This window comes from Manduca sexta, chromosome 11 (assembly GCF_014839805.1).
Source record: "Manduca sexta isolate Smith_Timp_Sample1 chromosome 11, JHU_Msex_v1.0, whole genome shotgun sequence".
NCBI classification, from domain to species: Eukaryota; Metazoa; Arthropoda; class Insecta; order Lepidoptera; family Sphingidae; genus Manduca; species Manduca sexta.
In genome coordinates, this window is record NC_051125.1 from 8,119,008 (window position 1) to 8,137,817 (window position 18,810).

At 33.4% G+C, this 18,810-nt stretch overlaps 1 protein-coding gene across 3 annotated transcripts in view; it reads right to left on the bottom strand.

Annotated features, from left to right (window-relative positions):
* Positions 1 to 470: 470 nt before the first annotated feature.
* The window catches only part of LOC115453062 (fasciclin-2), a 138,499-nt gene continuing 120,159 nt past the window's right edge, over positions 471 to 18,810 (bottom strand). The window contains exons 2-16 of one of the 3 annotated variants that reach the window (XM_037437377.1): positions 12,604 to 12,766; positions 12,036 to 12,196; positions 11,632 to 11,756; positions 11,409 to 11,549; positions 10,497 to 10,631; positions 10,069 to 10,376; positions 9,828 to 9,949; positions 9,548 to 9,698; positions 8,974 to 9,166; positions 8,501 to 8,781; positions 8,231 to 8,378; positions 7,964 to 8,156; positions 4,641 to 4,836; positions 4,316 to 4,384; positions 471 to 3,371 (exon numbers count right to left, since the gene is read on the bottom strand). In XM_037437377.1, the coding sequence (XP_037293274.1) occupies positions 3,242 to 3,371; positions 4,316 to 4,384; positions 4,641 to 4,836; positions 7,964 to 8,156; positions 8,231 to 8,378; positions 8,501 to 8,781; positions 8,974 to 9,166; positions 9,548 to 9,698; positions 9,828 to 9,949; positions 10,069 to 10,376; positions 10,497 to 10,631; positions 11,409 to 11,549; positions 11,632 to 11,756; positions 12,036 to 12,196; positions 12,604 to 12,766 (2,516 nt within the window). In that variant the 3' untranslated portion in view covers positions 471 to 3,241. Of the gene's footprint in view, positions 3,372 to 4,315; positions 4,421 to 4,640; positions 4,837 to 7,963; positions 8,157 to 8,230; positions 8,379 to 8,500; positions 8,782 to 8,973; positions 9,167 to 9,547; positions 9,699 to 9,827; positions 9,950 to 10,068; positions 10,377 to 10,496; positions 10,632 to 11,408; positions 11,550 to 11,631; positions 11,757 to 12,035; positions 12,197 to 12,603; positions 12,767 to 18,810 lie in introns of all 3 variants that reach the window. The other 2 variants (XM_037437376.1, XM_030181707.2) reach the window with 2 other exon arrangements.

Consider the following 18,810-nt stretch of genomic DNA (forward strand, 5'->3'; position numbering starts at 1 on the left):
TTTCTGATGCATTTCCAGCATAAGTGATGTTCTCGAACGTTTCAATGAAGTATTGAGTATAAACTAAATAATAACAGACTTGTTTATAGAGTCGTATGTAATCATCATCTTCATCGGCCACACAAAGTCCACTGCTTAACATAGGCCTCCCCGAAAGATTTCAAGACAATATTAGTATGTACTGGTAATTATAAAAATGTAACAGCTGGTTTTAAACCGACTTTTTGGATCCATTTTTTAGATGATGTCAACTTACTATACATAACTGTTCTTAAACCAAGACCTTTCCTTCCAATGAGGTATTTAGATTAGCGTCCACGCTTTGCGAAGTTTATTTGCTAGCTGCGATATAGTTATACTTTTTACTACTGTACTTAGCAACATAAAATTGTACTCCATGTTTATTTATTTCATTAGAGTTTGATATTGTGTAGACAAATAACTTATGAGACAATAAAGAAAACAACATATTTTTTCAGTACATTTATTTTTATAAAAATGCGTTTTCCGTAGCCTCGTCCGTACATTCAACCAAGCTTACAGACAGCCGTAACATCCAAGCTATACATACATAAAAGCATAAATCGCGCTCAAATAACTTCCCACTACGCTTATCTACAAGTGTACTAAACATAATCTCGTGCATTGGATGTTAAAAATACTTTGTATTATACCTATGGCTTGCAGCGTACACGTTGAATGTAACAGTTGAACAGTGAATTAGGTAATCTTAAAAAGCTTACCTAATTTCTATTGACAGTAAAGTTCATTTTTAATTGTAATGGTATTTTCTAGATTACGTATAGCGTATATATATTTTTTTTTATCATTTAAAGAATAAATATCATTGTGGTTGTGCAAGTTATGAATTTAGTCTTAGTTTTAAAATTGATTATAATTTTCCATTCAACGTGTTAACAGTTTAAGATAACCTAAGTGTTTGTTTAAGTATTAAGCGTCCAATAGCCTTTTTATATTTATTAATATATTATGAGCATGTTGTTAAAATATATTTTATGTAAATAAGTTCAAAAACAAACTATAACAAAATATTGTGATACAGTAAAGTATTTTAATATACGAATCGGTTAAATAAAATCTTCCGTCATTTCTGTTTTATTTGTAATCGTTATTTCTATGATATAAAATACTATATTCAATAAATAGGTATACAATTTCAGCTCTGAAACTTTATAAAATTCTGTATTCCATACATATTAGTTACCTACGCAAAATATTCTTTATATAATATATTTATTCAAATGTTTAATACTTTTTTATATCGATAAGTAATAGATAAGTTAACGTGTAATACAAAATAAACAAGTATATAACTTAGTAAGCGCGGCCTTTAAGTTAGAATAAGTACAAATTAAGTAGAACAATGTAGTTAAAAACATACACAATTAGTATACTCTTTTTACACGACACATTAAAATCCCGTATCATTATTCTTGTAATTTATATCGAATACAAAAATCACAAGAAAAGATAATTAAACGCCATCGCGAAAATTGACCAATCAGAACGATGTTTGACTTATTCTAATTAGTTCATTGAAATCGGAGGATTAAGATTGGAATCGTTTATTGAAAACGGACGATAGGCGATCGAAAATTCAACGTGTCGTCTAAACAGAGATACAGTCATCCTCCTTTCATAATACAATTCGGTATAAAAACAATACAATAAACAATAGGATTCTTAGAATAACTTACTCTACGAAGTACTTATTTAACTTATACGAACTATAGAAATACCTAAGTTAACAGAAGCGCGTCTTAAGCAACTCTGTTTAATGAGACTGGATAACATTTTGTATATGTCAGATTTATACGAATTTCGTTGTTTATAAAGTTTGTAAGGTGGACAGTAAAATATAGCATTGATATTATTTTCATGTCATCATTTGCCTGTTATACCTATTGTAGATGCTTTAAACGTTGTTCTGAGACATTTTCTTTGATGGCTGTAGAGGATTTATGTATATATGTATGTATGTATGTATAATACGTGAGAGGCAAATACAGCCACACGACTTTATATTCTGTACTAAAAAAATAACGTCTATTTTTGGATGTCTAAAAACATACTGGTAAAATATAGATATGTTATGTTCCAGACTATCTTTACTTTGCCTCCCTTATAAACTTTATCCGCAACACACCTAAATTAATGAGGATTATCTGAACGAAAAGAAAATAATCGATACAATTAAGTGTGATATTTACAAGCCTAAAATACTATTTACAAGCTTCACTAAACTATTCATGAGATTTGTTACTACGAATATTGAAATTCGTCTTAACTAGAGAAAATGTGTCGAATGAATATTTTAGAACAGAATTGATTAACATCAAAACGTAAGTCCAATTGTCGCAACTGGAATAGTTCATTGTAACGTCTGGAAAATGTAATAATCGGATGCTCAATTTGTATTGGACTTAGCATTTGACTTCATTAAAATACGGTTTAAATAATTCTGCTCTCTGTCCTTCAAACTAATGACAGATATTAAAATTAAACTAAAGGATTTCATGTCAATTCTCTCCGTCAAACCCTATAGCCTTTTAAACGTTGTGAAAGAAGTATAAACCGCTATAAATTCCATAAAATTAATTTAATTTCAATGTCTAACATTCGCATAAACGTAAGTAATCATTAATGGGAGGTAGTAAGTGACTATAGGACAAACAAGATGTATTTCGTGAAATAAATAAAAAATATTGTGACATAGTGTGATGGCCTATATTATATATACACTAACCTATCCTATAATACCCTCATAAATAAATACTTTAGAAGGCACGATTTGTACCTCGGAAGCTGATCTGTTCAATGTAAAAACATTTATGAATATTTCAAAGATTATAGTGAATTAAGTTTGATTATAAAAATATATAATCGTATAAGTAAAGCTGATAATTATGAAGAAATTCTCAATTATAATTTTAGAATATTGCGCGCGCGTCACATGAACACAAGCTTATTCGAAATATGAATATGAGTCTTATATTAATGTTATTATGTATTAAAATTGTTCTTTACTACGAGTGATGTAGTCAAATCGTATCTATAATAAATTGTGAGTATACAAAGTCTAACGCGAAATTCAGTCTGAAATAAACATAAGTATAAAAATATAATAAACAATATAAAATCTGCACAAATGTTCGCAAAAAGAATCGGCTACATCACTACTTTTATAAAAAAAATGAGATTATCCCTTATATTCTAGTTCTTAGACAGCGGAGTTTTTGCCAATTATCGGTCCTCCACTCGTAGCATACACCCGATGACCGTCGAACTCCACGGACGAGTTACGCTTAATAGCATCCTCGCCTGTCTCCTTCAATGGCTCCTTTTCATCTCTACGAGGAGAATCAACATTAATCATATATTCATAAACTAAATTAGTATTTATACACCATTTATTTACAATCTACGCTGTGTGATACATGACATGAAAGCCAGTAAACAAAACAAGCATAATCTGTGCAAATTATAATTGGGAAGCGATATAACACAAACACACAGCGCACAAGACAAGGTTATATGTATATACATCGAAATATGAATATAAATCTTACACTGGCGTGGTCGGTACATAACTACAAATGTGGTAAGGCAGCGTGGGGAAGAACAAACATTATGTTAGTGCTATATTCATGATCAATGTCTTAATCAATTTATCATTAATCGCGTGTATTTCAATACAATGTAATATAATATGAGATTTATTGAAATAAACACTATTGCATAAATTGTTTAATAAAATTCGGGTTAGTGAGTGCCTTAATTGAATAAATTCGTACAATTAATGAAATATGTAAAGTTATATACACAAAATAAAAATGTAGGAAAATGATTTTACATCGGAATGATAACGAGAAACTGTCGTAAGAGATGTTCCGAGTAGAACCAATACTATTGATTCAGTGTAGCAGCGTAGCATATTATGTATGTTTATAATTTCCACTCTTTATAACAGGTAATAATAACCAAAGCGTTTACGATATGTACACTACTGTATTTTGCAGAATCTAATTACTCTACCGGACCATTTAAAGCTCTTTAATATCCAACGTCATTATTTACCATACAAAGGCAAAACGCTAAGCATTTCTGCTCTCCAATATTTACAGTGTGGTCAGCCCCGGCGAAAAGTTCATCATTTACCCGCTTAGTTATACTTATGTATGCGCCATTTCAATCAAAACCAGTGCTGGTCAGATTCGTGTTCATTAGTTCTCCTCACAAGGGCTAAACCATTCAAAAAGCATGCAGGCAGTATGGCTATTGTTTGGCGCCTTACGTAGGAGTTGACACGAGCTTGACCGGCGGCGGCAGGGGCGCGGGGGAGGGCGGCGCGCGCGGCTTCGTGCTGCAATAAGGGAGCGGGAAGCGCCAACCGTACAGACTAGCGGGCAGAAACATCTCTCATCGACACTAACACTTAAGAGACGGACAATGGAGGACCTGGGTTCTAGTATAATTAAACACATAAAGATAAAGATTCAAAAAGATAATGTCGATGATGTGCCATCACGTGAACATTTATTGGATTGTTTATGAATGGGAGAATTTGGAAGAATGTTAACACAAATGAATAAAGGTTTGAGGATTGCTAATGGTCTTACCTTCCAAGTTTAGCTTCCTCGTCGTTGTGTTTCTTGGCGCGCTTGCCGCATATAGTGGCGATAACCCCTTGCCGCCTAAAGCATAGAAGGAAGAGGTCCACTATGAGCAGACAGATGATGACTCCAGCCAAGGAGAGCCCAATAATGGCCCCGCTTGAGAGCAGCTGAGGTTGAGCGTAATCGTAACGTCCCACACCTGTTGGATTTACAACTTTTTGTTAAATATGCTTCCACAGAGGTAAGAGCAGTATTGATATGATACCATGTCTGTTTTGTTTTAAAGCAATCAATTGCAACTAAAATTAATGGAGCTATAAAAACCGAAACAAAATCGCATTTCAGCTTAAAAATTTTCTCATACTTTCGATTAGGGATACAAAAAACTATTTGAAATGTATACAGACATAGTATTTACCTGTTTACTGTTCTTAACATTCGTTTATCATGTCATAAAAGCTGAAGATGTTAGATGACATGGAAGTGATTGTAATAAATACATTCGAAGCGTTGGCGTGTACACAGATGTTAATGCAAAGTAAGGAGATTATTGTACACAGCAACTGACATTCATTACAATCAGAATGTTGGTGATCAACGGGGAGTGCTCTCAGATAAAGAAAACGTGCACCCAATCACCTATAGCTGATACTAAACTATTAAAGTCTCTTTTAATAAAGCCCTTCACTAATGAAATGGGGTTTGAATGAAATGAAATGACGATGAATGATGAAAATGAAACATAACGATACATAAATAACCTTAAAATTAACGATAATAATTTAAAAAAGAAAAGTTGTCAAGATGCAAACATTCCAGGTGAGATTCGTTTTATCGCAAAATAAATGTTCAAACCCCATGACAATTGATTCTATAGAAGCGATACCGGGATCTATTATAATTACTTCAATAAGAAAAGGAAATAAATGTATATAACGCTAACAATTTGATGGATGACTATTGACCATCACCTCTGGATCCTTCAAAAACACAATTATTCCTTGAAAGGGTACGTTAGTGGTTTGTTATTTCACGTTAAAACAATCATGAACTAATAAATCAACTAGTGAGGTAGCAATGAATACCTTTTCAAGCAACAATTTAACATAATAGAGTACATTATATCTACTGGAAAACCTGATTGCCTAGTAAAACTGCCAAAATCATATGAAATCTGGCAATTTCATTACACCATTCATGCTTGAAAATAATCAGATAAACATTTGAAACAGTTAAATAAAAATCATGATCAATCTAATAATGGTAATAAAATCATAATTGAAACACATGGATCATTTGTAAAAATAAATGTTTAGAAGAACTTAGTTATTCATTAATGCAGCGAACATGCCTGTGATTATGTGATTCAAATTAATATCCGAGGGGTGTACACAAAGTTCATGCAGAAGTAATTAGTACATTCCGAAGAATACTATGCAGCAGGATTATAAACTATTTAAAGTATATCATATTAATGTAAAATATATTTACCCAAATTTCAGTCAGGATGACACAAACACACTTGGCAAACGGTCAACATACAAAGGGTTAATGGATTGGTCTCTTGATAAGCATCTTGACAGCTTTCTTTTATCTCTCATTATTATTGTTAATTTGTTAGATTCATGAGATATCTTTATTTCTCTAGTATATTTATAAAGGTTGTATAATCTACTATAAAAATGAATGAAGCTTCGAAATAAATCGTGTATTCAATACAAATCAAATATTAAAATGGATAACATTCATCGAAAATCTCTTCGTTCATTTTAAAACGGTGTGAAAGTAGTAAATGGTTTATGTTTTGAAAACATTTATTATTTTTCACATTGGTCATTTCTTTCTGCTAAAACATCACAATTCAAACGCTTCGTAGTTCAAGAAGAATTTTTGGCTAACTATATTATATTAACTTAATGTATTTGCCTCGCAGTGCTATACAATCGTATTACCGTTCTCATCTTCACAGTCATTCACATCGTGGACAATTTCTTCGCAAATCTTTACTCTATATTACATAATCTATATCAAAAAGACAAAATAGTCATCAAAAATTCGTACACAAATCTTATTAACCTTTAATGATTTTCTATATTACGATATACTGGGTGCCATATTTTTGGCATTATCTTGGCATTAACGCTACGATTCCTTATTCTGGCAGTGTTAATTTATTAGCCGTTTAACTACCTACATACTTTATAGAATACTAGACATAGTATATTTGGCACTAATTTAAAATATCTATTAATCGGAAACAGAGGATATTACTTTGAATTGATACAATGTCTAGTCCATTTGGAAACAAATCATATTTGAACATAAATCACGTCTTAAATATTTACACATCAACCAATTGTTTTATCACAACAAGTATTTCTCCTAGTAACAACAGTAGTCTTTAGACTTTCGTAATTTTAAATGATTAATATTATTAAGCTAACATTAATATATTAAATAGAACGCGAATAGCACTGCCATAACATCCATTTTAGCGTGAGCCAATCTGAGATGGCTTGAACATCCGTTTGGGTTACCTAGAAAATATTTATAATGATAATTATGTAGAATCGAAAACGAAAACTAAAGGAAAATGTTAAAAAAGAAACAAAAATAAAGTATAGGTAATTAAACTTACCGTTATTAATAAATTAACACCAACATAATAAAACTCTTCAATTCGAAATTATGTTAATTATTGTACATTTTTGAAATCATATTAATACACTACTAAAGCAATAATACCAAAAAATAATAACAACTATTTGTGAAAAACAAAATCCAAATTAACATGCCAAGAATAAAAATACTACGAAATTAAAATAACTTAATCACACACTATAATATTTGCACAATTCAGTGTCGTCATTTTGTACCTATTTCATATCTTATATCGTAAGGGCAAGATGTAACAATATAATCGAAAAGCATCATAATGTCTAGTGAAACAAAGGAGTTGATTTGCTAAAAAATACATAATCAGTGTTAAATAATATCTGGTTAACAGCAGAAGTCTTAAATAATTGTACTCATAAAAAGCAAAATATTAAAATAGCAAGTTAAAAGTAGCAAAATAAAACTTCGTTGCTTACACTCGACACGAGTACACATGATTCAAAATAAATCATTGGAATGGGCACAGAAACACTGACACAGTAATAAAATACTTGCAGTTCACAAAAACAAACACAAAACAAAAGACATTATGAGCATACGAACACAAAAGGTGGTGATGATGGCTGAGGAGGGCTTTAAGGCTTCAGACGCGGTGACGTCATAGAAACCTGGCTGCCGAGGTACTTCGTTACTCTCACTGTTGTACTCACCAAGAGCGGTTTGAACATATAGTTGAGCAGGCAGAGAAAACCCGAGCACGTTGTGAGCCCGTAAATGCATGCGATAGCGAGTGTCGGGACGGAGACCTCGCACCTCGTAGTTGATCACTTCAAACGATTCAATTTGTTCCTTCACACACAGACTCTCGTCGGCCACTCGCCAGTCACCACTTACTTTTAAGACCTGATGAAGTAAACGAATAAATATTACATCGAATTTCATTATAGATATTTGTTTTATGAGCAAGTGCTACTTACAGGGCAGTACTGTATTTCGTACAGGTCGATGGGTTCACCGTTATGAGCCGGCACTTTCCACTTCAGTTCATACCGATCCGCATAATTGCCGTGAATGAGTGATTCAGAGCTAATATCTTCCCTCCACTTTGGTTGTTCGGGTGGCGACCTATAAAATAACGCTATATCATTTACACTGTTTTTTTATGATTAGTCATAGCGGTTCACAGTCAACAGTTGATTGATTGCGAAGGTTATTTATTTTATATTGTAACAGCAGCGATTTCTTACCTCCTAGGCATAATAACTGTTAGAGGGGAACCCCACGCACCAACTCCAACCTGGTTAGCAGCTGCGAACCTAAAGTCGTATGTGAACATGGGTCTTAAATTTTCGACGACGTAGAGGGAGTTGGAGTTAGCTGACCACGTCCGATTCTGCGCAAGATTCCAATCAAAATTGCCATTTTCCTTATATTGAGCTGTGTAAGCCAATATTGGAGGACCCATTTCTTCAGCAGGTCCCACAATACCGAACGTGACCGACGTTGCAGTTATTATTTCTTGTTTAGCCTGCAAAAATTAGATTATCATTGTCAGAACAGTGTGTGGACCCAAAGTAATAATGTTATTGGTACAATTTTATGAATCGTTTCATTGAATACGTGCAGACCTTAGCACAAACAAAAAAAAGTTGTTTTAGCACATGTTTTTTCGTTTACACGTTTACAATCAGATTTATTAAAGAGTAGTAAACTCTCTTACCTGCACAACAGCGCCTGGAGGGTAAGCTCGTCTAAACTGAATGATATGCTCGGCTTCACCGTGGGTATTGGTGGCAATACATTTGTATACTCCGAACAAATCTTGGTCCAAAGGTGTGATGGTAATATAGCTTATAGGGCCAGAGCCAAAAATCTTCACATGTGGGCTCTCTACCAAATCAAGTTCACGGAACCTTACAACATAAAAAAATTATCATTATAGTAAAAAAATATTATAAAACTAGCGACCCGCCCCGGCCTCGCACGGGTGCAATATTTCTCCACTATTTAATGGATGTTATTATACATATAAACCTTCCTCTTGAATCACTCTATCTATTGAAAAAACCGTATCAAAATCCGTTGCGTAGTTTTAAAGATATAAGCATACAAAGGTAGGGACAGAGAAAGCGACTTTGTTTTATACTAAGTGATACTATCCGTTCGGAACTATATTCCAAATTTACAAAATATGACAGGTTTTAATCGAAATATTTCCTTATTTCGATAAATTAAATCTCAGGCAAAAATAATCATTTTAAGGCAAAGACCTTTCAACTACGATCTCTACTTACTTCCATTTGATGGTAGCGTTGGGAATACTTTCAGCAATGCAACTGAGATTAACGGGTTGGTTGTTCATAGCCCAGATAGGCACTGTAGGCATGTGTTCAAAGCTTGGTTTAAATTCAACCGTTAGATGGCCATTCCTCCTTGCCTCACCACCTAATTATTAGAATAATAGTAAAATAATCGTTCAAAATTAACATTTCAGAACACTTCAAATATATTATTGCAAGCCGATTAAATCAATGTAACGGCAATTAAGGTTTGATTCGAATGTAAAGTCTTTACCGTCATTTTCAGCAACACATTCATAAAGGCCATCATCGGTTCTGTTCAGCGTGGAGATAGTAATAACTCCGGTAGATTCCATCTGGTCACCTGTTTGCCTGCTGCTAGTCTCAATTGTGATCCTATAAAATATTCAGTTTGAATTTAATTAATTTACTACAAATCGACAAAGTAAATAAACAGTGAAAATCACTTCCAACAGGCAAAAATGAAGTGGATCGAAAAACAAAACCAAACGAACCTGCCGCCATCATTAGGTCCATTCAAAAAGCGATCCGAATTGCTCAGTTTACGGAAGCTAATCCTAGGCGCCGGCCGGCCGGTGGCTTTGCATTCCAGCCTGCCCTCTTGTGTTTGGGGAGCAGTTGTGTTTTTCAACTCGAAAATTCTCGGCTTAACAAGTACTTCGACTTCAATTTCAGTTTCGTTTTGTCCCGCTTTGTTAACAGCGCTGCAAATGTATTTCCCGTAGTCTCCCGCCTCGACTCTATCAAATGTAAGGAGACCGGAAATTTCGTTTACGCTAAATCTTGATGTCGTCGCCAAGTTCTAAAATAGGAAAAGAAATACTTTAAAATTTGCTGTATCTATTTTTGTTTACTGTTTAATCGACTTATGAATGTTTTTAACTAGGTAGTATGAAATTAAAATTGTACAGGAGTATTTTACCTCGCGAGTGGAAGCTTTAATCCACGTGTACCTCGGTGGAGGTTTGCCTCTAGCTTTGCAAGTAATGGCTGCTGATTCTCCTTCTTTGATCTCAACCCTTGATTCACGCTCTTCCATTTCTGGTGCAGTATAAACCTGCAACCACATAAAATATTAATACCTTCTAAACATAGCGATGTTTGCCACGATGGTGATCAGGTATAGTATAATAAATGTTATGTATTTATTTTAAAGAAAGTGACTATAAGAAAAAATATTTTTATATTATCATAGTACCATTTCCCTCCCACTAAATATGATTATGAGACGAGACTCTAATGTTTGTCGTTCCGGGAATATAGGATAAAATATCAAATTTACTTGATGTACGTCGTTTTATTTATAATTCATTACATCCAGTATTATTCATTACTAGGTCTTGCTCGCGGCTTCGACCGCGTGAAAAATCTTTCCCGCTACAAAATTCCTGTAGTGAGTCATAATGCCACAGATACGACCCCAGCTTCGCCTATTTAAAAATCTGACAAATAATATCTATTATTTCCCATCGTAGTAAATTACCGGAATAAAAATGTTACTCCTGGACATGGTCTATCCACGTGGCATATTTTATCCAAATCCGTTCAACGGTTTTTGTCTTTACTTCTAACTAACATTGAAACATTTTCACAATATTTCGCATTTATAATATTGGATGGAACTAATTTTACGTTACTACCAATATACCAAACAAAGCATTAGCTTTAGATTAATAAAAAATGGATTTAAATAAGTTAAGCAAATTTTATTTTATTACGACTATCCCATTACTGATATCACCAACAAATAAATATATCCAGAAAACGTATTTTGCTGCCTATTTTACGAATATTATATTACATTTAGTTAAATATCGTACAATTTCTTACATACCTCAAGTTTAATATTCCGTTCAGCAAGTTCACCAGTTTGGATGACGACAGCTCGGCACGTGTATGTACCATCGTCGCTCTCCTCTACGCCTTTTATTAGCAAACCATTCGTCTGAATGACGTATCTATCTCCGGTCGCAATCTAAAAACATAACGTTTAATTGTATTCACATTTTTTTTATTTATTTATTTTTTGCTATTATTTAAGTCAATAAAATACTTACAGGAGTTCCTTCCTTAAACCAATCTACTGAAGGCGGAGGTTCGGCTGTCACTTCGCACATCACCTTAAAATCTTTACCCTTCGTTGCATATTGGTTTTCATTAGCGTTGGTCCATGTAATGGCAACTATAGGCAAAATAATGTCTTCAAAAATCGACTTATTACTGACCTACATAAAATTAGTCTAATATGTACTTTAGATATTAGTTATATATAAACTCCTTAAATTCTTCATCCATGAGACAGTAACATATACCTTCAATATATATTTAAAGCTGTTACTAAGAAATTGAATTCTGATCTATCTTATATTTTTACTTCAAAATATCTTACCTACATAAGTGTACAGCTAAGTAATTAAATTTTCTGAATGGTCTATAGCATCTAGACTTCAAAATAACTTACCAATAGTATCCAAAACAACACTGGCACTCAATGGAATGTTAGTGTAGGTGGAAACGCAAGTGTAGTTCCCAGCCATTGCTAGAGTTATCGACGATATGTACAGCAACTGCAATTGCTTCGCCGGCATCGCTTCTGTGTAGATCTCGGGTCGGGTTCCGGCTCTGGTTGACACAATGAGAAATCTTACACCACTGTCTTAGGACACCAGTTTCAAATATAATTTGGAGGGGATGTGTATGTTTGTATATAACATGAGTTTACGCATCATGTGACGCTTTTATGAAGAATCTTATTCCGTTAATAATATAGAAAAAAAAATATACGAAGTCTTTTTCACAAGATTTGCCTGGTACCACTAATGGGGATGAAATAAATTTAAGTAAATTTTCGTTTACTTTAAATAAATATAAAAGTTAAATTTCAAATACAAATTTTAGAAGTTGAAACTCTAAAACAATTTACTTAAGTTTTGAATTTATCTTAGTTACTTTACACTTAGTTTAATGTCCCTCGTCCTAATAACAATTCAGTCCAGTCCATTGTATAGTTGAGTCATAAAAGTACTTACGCGGCTTCGTTAATGACAAGCCCTTTAGGGTCCTTCCATTGTGGTTGGGTCACGAGCGCCGGGTCGTCGACATCAGTTTGACACGACAGCACCACTGACTTGCCTACAGCTACCGTCTGCTGCTTCTGGATCGGGAATATCTTCAGCGACTGTGATGAGCATCCTGTGACGAAATGATAAATGACAATTTGTTTTTTACTTCTAAGGACTAGTTTAAGAGTAAAATGGCGTTTTTGTTGTTCGATACGCCAATTTTATATTTCCAAATATAGAGAATGTCTCAATCATATATATTTAATCCCCAAGTGAAGGTGCATAAAAATTAATTATGACATTGGAAACACATAAATGGCATTAACAGAAACAAAACACTACATAGAAGAATTAAAATTACGCAGTCACATTGCGTATTCAAACGGATAATGCATCTAGCATAATTACGTATAAAACAAACAGTGAATAAGACTTGAATGAGAATGGGCCCACCGGGGTCCTCTGCAACTCTTTAATTAAGTTCACCGCAATTTATTCCCCGGGACGTGACGAACCTAATTATTAACGATGTTTCTCTTCACTAACTCACATTTGGACTCCAACTTTGCGCATTTTAACACTTAGACGGCCATTATTTATGAGTTTTATTAAGTTTTGTCTGTCCCGCGTCGAGTTTTGTGGAAATCTTTTGTTTTGTCCATGGTAGTTGAATTTGGACTTGATGCACAAGTTTTAATGAATTTAGGTCGAACATTCTAATAAAATTTATTTACGGATATTAAAATAATTTCACATTACACCTTTTCGAATTTCTGTCGGAGTACATAATGTTATAAAAACATGTTGTATTTACGTTATATCAAATATTATGTTAATTAGAAGAAGAGAAGAAGTAAAGAAGAAGTAGATTTTGAGATGTCGTTGTTTTTCTCCAGGTATTCACAGGATTTATTAATGATGTTACCTAAAATTCGCTCCGGGGTTTCATTTTAATTATGTCTATTTAATAAGTACATTCTTTGCCATAATAAGTATTTGTAAAGTATAAATAAAAATATTTCATTGGGTTTAACATAATATTGTAATCTCTTTTACATTGAATAAGAAATATACTCACACAAATATCTACATCAAGACAAATATGTAACAGGCCAATATTTTTGCTTCTTTCGGGATTTTATCGTGATTTTTATATTATTACTTTGTCCTGACGTTTCGAAGACTTTGCAGCCTTCATAATCATGAAACGGACTAAGGTGTTTGTTCATCAAATAAGTTAAAGTTACAATATCTTACTACTTCGAAAAATAGTTTTATTTGAATATCTAACATGCGCGTAAATAAAATAAACCAATATTTTTACCAAAACTTATAGGCATGTAAAACATATTTGATCGCTACTCCCCTACGAGGCGTCTATCGGCCCTGCATCGAGTGGAGCTTCGAGTACCTTCGGCTCTATTCATTCGATCACGTATAGTTATTAGGGAACTTTAAAATTGCTATCACTTAGATTACTCACTCAATATTTCATGTATATTTCTTTTCCTTTGCTTTATAGGTCCACAGATATAGAGTGTATGATACTTGAAGAAGTCTTTCCTCAATAATTCATTTTCAATTAAATCATTTTAGTTATAAGGTGCTACACCTGTCAGTGATGCTAGTGGGTGATAACATATTCACATTAATACATTAACTGACAGTGTAGCATGCTTTATATATGTAGGTATGTTAAACACTTACACTACCCTCGCATTACATTTAGAATTTTAAAATAATAAAGCAATTATGTGGCGCCGAAGAAGTTGCAGATTCCAGACCTTAATAAAGGCAACTAGACCCGATTTTTTTTATTTCAGGGTTTTTACGTATAATTAAGAGTCTGTGTTGAAAACGGTAAAGACGCTTATAAAGATTATAAAAAATCATAGCTATTGGCAACCTAGATTAACAAGCAAAGATAGCGCTTAACTATTATGTTCTGGAATAATGAATTATTCGCTAAGGCACATTGTTATTAACGTGACAAGGGTATTCTAACTTTTAAAGATATAAACAAAACACCAACCGAAATAAAAGTGTCTATAAATATACAAATGTCCGAAGAATACTTGACAAAGAAAAAAATTCCTGCTGTGAAATGGCTTAATAATGAAGTTGTCAAAACTTAGTAAGTAGAAAAATTACCAAGTTCAGTAATTGTTTCGTAATGAATATTTTTGTATGGGCCGAGAATTTTAAACGTTTATGAAAATTGTTTTTGCATAACACTTTTTTCCCTACGTTTGTTAACCTGGCAAGGGCCGGCTTATACAAACCGGGCTTCTGGATGAGTGTTTTAGGCGGTCCCAACCCTTGAAAATAAAGCGACCATGAGGTTACAAACATCTGCTCAAGACGATCACTGGGAGAGGATGATACACCAACGATTATGAAAATAACACTATTATAATTTGTAACTACTGAAGTATTTCGAACAGCTAGATTTTTTTATTTATTTATTTTTATTTTTCTCACACACAGTCATTACAGAACTATTCCAATGCGACGTTGTGGGGTAACTATCATTAATTTAAATTACTGTAGGGTACTTTAAAAATTTACCCTAGTGTTCAAACTAATCTTACAATTGTCGATACATAATTGCTTAACAGTACTTAATTTATGCCTTTGTTCTACGAACAATGGGTCCAAGATAGGGCAGAAAGATCACAGCTTCTTTGGCTCGCATGTTTGGCTATCAATCCACTCCGTATGGATTGATGGGTGCAATTCTAGACCAGTCATGTCAGAATTTTAGGCTGTCTATAGGATCTCTGACATGGCTTAGCAATTCTTGCCGCTGGACTATTGTTCGTATGAATTGGAAAGCTCGGATTTTGTATTATACGACGAGCTATTCCATGTCATTGACAAAGGTTGAGTGTATAGTGTTTTATCGCCTCGTTATTCTATCGGCGTATTGCGATGAGAACTGTGGGGTTATGTCCCGTGTTCAAAACCCAGAAGGTAATCAGGTACTTTTCCTTTCGCTTCAATAATATAAGTAACCAGGATTTCAATTGTCGAATATATAAAAAGAAGGACAACGCTGTCAAAAGATAGACAACGGTTTGTTTATTAAGTAGGTTAAGTAGGTTTAATATCTCGTAAACAACTAATTAGAGTTCTTTCGCACGATACCATACGAAAGTTGCGAGTTTTGGTAAAGGGGAAATGAGTACACATGTTAAGTATGCGAAATTCCAAATTAATTAAAAGTTTTCTTAATTATATTTTATACATTACAAACTTTTAGACTTTCGCGTAATTAATAACGTATTTAATTAATTTTATCTTTACGTTACATTCTCGTGAGGCCGCAGATGAAGTTACTTGTACAGCGCGTGGGATTTTAATGAGTTTTTTTTTTCCATTATTGTCTACAGAATTATTAAAATCAATATTTTATACCTGATAAGAAAAAGAACTAGACGCACTTGGTACACCGTATAAAGCAATAAGTGCTGTTAAAGACCTGAATATGTATTTAAGTACAAATAAATTTATCTTTAAATCCACGTCTCCAAACACATTCAAATATTAGAACACAAACAATATTCCATTATATAATACGAGGGTTCCATACTTCAACACCCAATAACATTGCTAATATTGTCAAGCATATAATAGTGACAAAGGAAAAATGTTACTGAACCGAACAAAAAATACGGAGATATCTTGAGCGAGCGCATAGAATTTTTTACAAAGTGTTAGCCATGCAGCTCACGCACACGGGACCCTTCTTATCCTTGAGTTTTTCTCAACAAAATGCGCTCCCTGCATTTTATATATACGAGGAAACTGAGCACATAGATATATTTCTATGTGTACATGGTGTAGAAATCAGGGATTTTAATATAATGTTGAATGTTCTAAAGCTTTGGAAACGGTAACTATACGTGCGTTTAATTTGTTGTGTGAAACTTTATAAAATTAAGATAAATGGAATTTGAGGATTAGGAAATTAGTTCTAAAAAGAGTTCTACTAAACCCAGAAGGCTTTTTATAAGTTTTATATAAAACATAATAGAAATAGGAAAAGATAGACAAACTCCAAGCGATTATATCAAAAATATCGTCAACAATATGGAATATTGCAGTAACAATACCGAACATCTGTTCCATGCAAATGGCGATACGATTAGCGAATAAGCGCTAACTTTAATTTTAGTACCAAACCGTACCATTATCGAAGTGTGCCGCCAAGGTTCATTACATATTTATGGCATAGACACGTTTTATCGTGAACACGAGGGCGTAGAGTCTTGTTGGTGACGAGTACGCGATGCGAATACCTGAATACCTCCAGGGTGATAAAACTGAGGTTTCTTGAAAGGATACTTTGATGGTTGAAGTTAAAAATAATGTGTGTATTAATAATAGATTGATTGAAACAAGTTTATGATTTCGTGACGAAATAAAATGATGTGAAGTTTGAAAACTACATAAAAGAAAACTTGACGTAAATTCAGAAAATAAATAGGACTGAGTAACTGGTACTATAATTCCAGATGAAATGATAGCTACTAGATACCGATGGTGATTAATAACGATTGTGATGAAATTCAGTATTTATCTATGTCACAATTTATAATATGAAAGGTCTCTGTGACGCGTCACAAGCCAATGAAAGAACTACTAACAATTCTACAAATCTATATATATAAAAATGAATTGCTGTTCGTTAGTCTCGCTAAAACTCGAGAACGGCTGAACGGATTTATCTTATCTTGGTCTTGAATTATTCGTGGAGGTCTAGGGAAGGTTTAAAAGGTGAGAAAAATTCGAATAATTGCCGGGAAAATCCTCAAAACAGCATTTTTCTATTTCCCATACAAACGTTTTCTAACTAATACGTAGAGTCAATTTGAGCTTTATTGCTATTGTATAAAGTTCACTGTTGTCTAAGCAATGTAGGTGTGTTCCTAACATCAAAGCAGTGTGCGTTGGAGCACAGAATATAATAATGTAATGTCGCGTTCTGAAACTCAACAAAAGTGATATCGCGGACCCGACTAAATTGAACAGTCACAAAATTTAATATATCATTAGTTATTTGGTTGGCTTCACGATATTATTTCTTTTGTTTTACTTTAAAATGCATGTTTTCGTTATGGACAATTTTTGAGCTACTTTTGCATACCTATACTTATAATAAATCTGTAGAGTGGTCAATTCTGTACATGAAATATATTTCCAAAATAACTGGGGGTGATTAGGGATCGATACTAATGCCAAAAATGCAATTAGTAAATTTTTTATCTGTCTGTCTGTATAACCGTTATAGAAACAAAAACTACTCGACGGATTTTAACTTAACTTGGTACAATTATTTTTCATACTCCTGAGCTGGTTATAGTATACTTTTCATCACGCTACAATTAATAGGAGCATAGCAGTGAAGGAAAATGTTGGGAAAACGGGAGAAGTTACTCCATTTTTAAGCTTCCGTCATTTCGTGTGCAACCTTAATGGTTAAAAGTTCCTTCGATTTCACCAGGATCCCATCATCAGACCCTGACCGGACAATCGGACCACCTGCATACCACCATAAATTAAAAAAACATCCCGACAAATTGAGCACCTTCTCCATTTTTGAAGCCCGAAATCCACGCGGGCGAAGCTGCGGGCGGAAGCTAGTCTAAAATAAAAATAGCGATCCATTATCGAACTCCCAATGTGTCCGAGAAATAAACTTCACGGGAAAATTTGTAAGTTTCAACGAAAATAAACTTCAGAAAAAATATCTGCCCGGGATATAATATGCGGATGATTTATTCTCTTGGTTGTGGGACTTTGTGAATTTGTATTTACAATTTTTTTGTGACCTTCTACATGTGAATTGGTTGAGGGAGTTTTTATAGGATTCCCTTGGGAGTATATTAGGAATTGTGTGGATATATATTTTTATAAAGAATATAATAAAGCCGTCAAGACTTATTTTTAACCGCAATTACAACTATATACATAGAAATACATAGAATATGTTTATATGGTTTTAAGAGGGTATTTAAACTAATACTTTATAAGTAAAACAATAAAATTTAACATCTACTAACCCAATTTTTTTTAATGTTCTTGTTCCGGAATAATAATATAAATTATTTGTTGTCTTCTTACAATTCAATTTTACTGACATCTAATTCAGTTTTGGTAAAAATCTGTTAA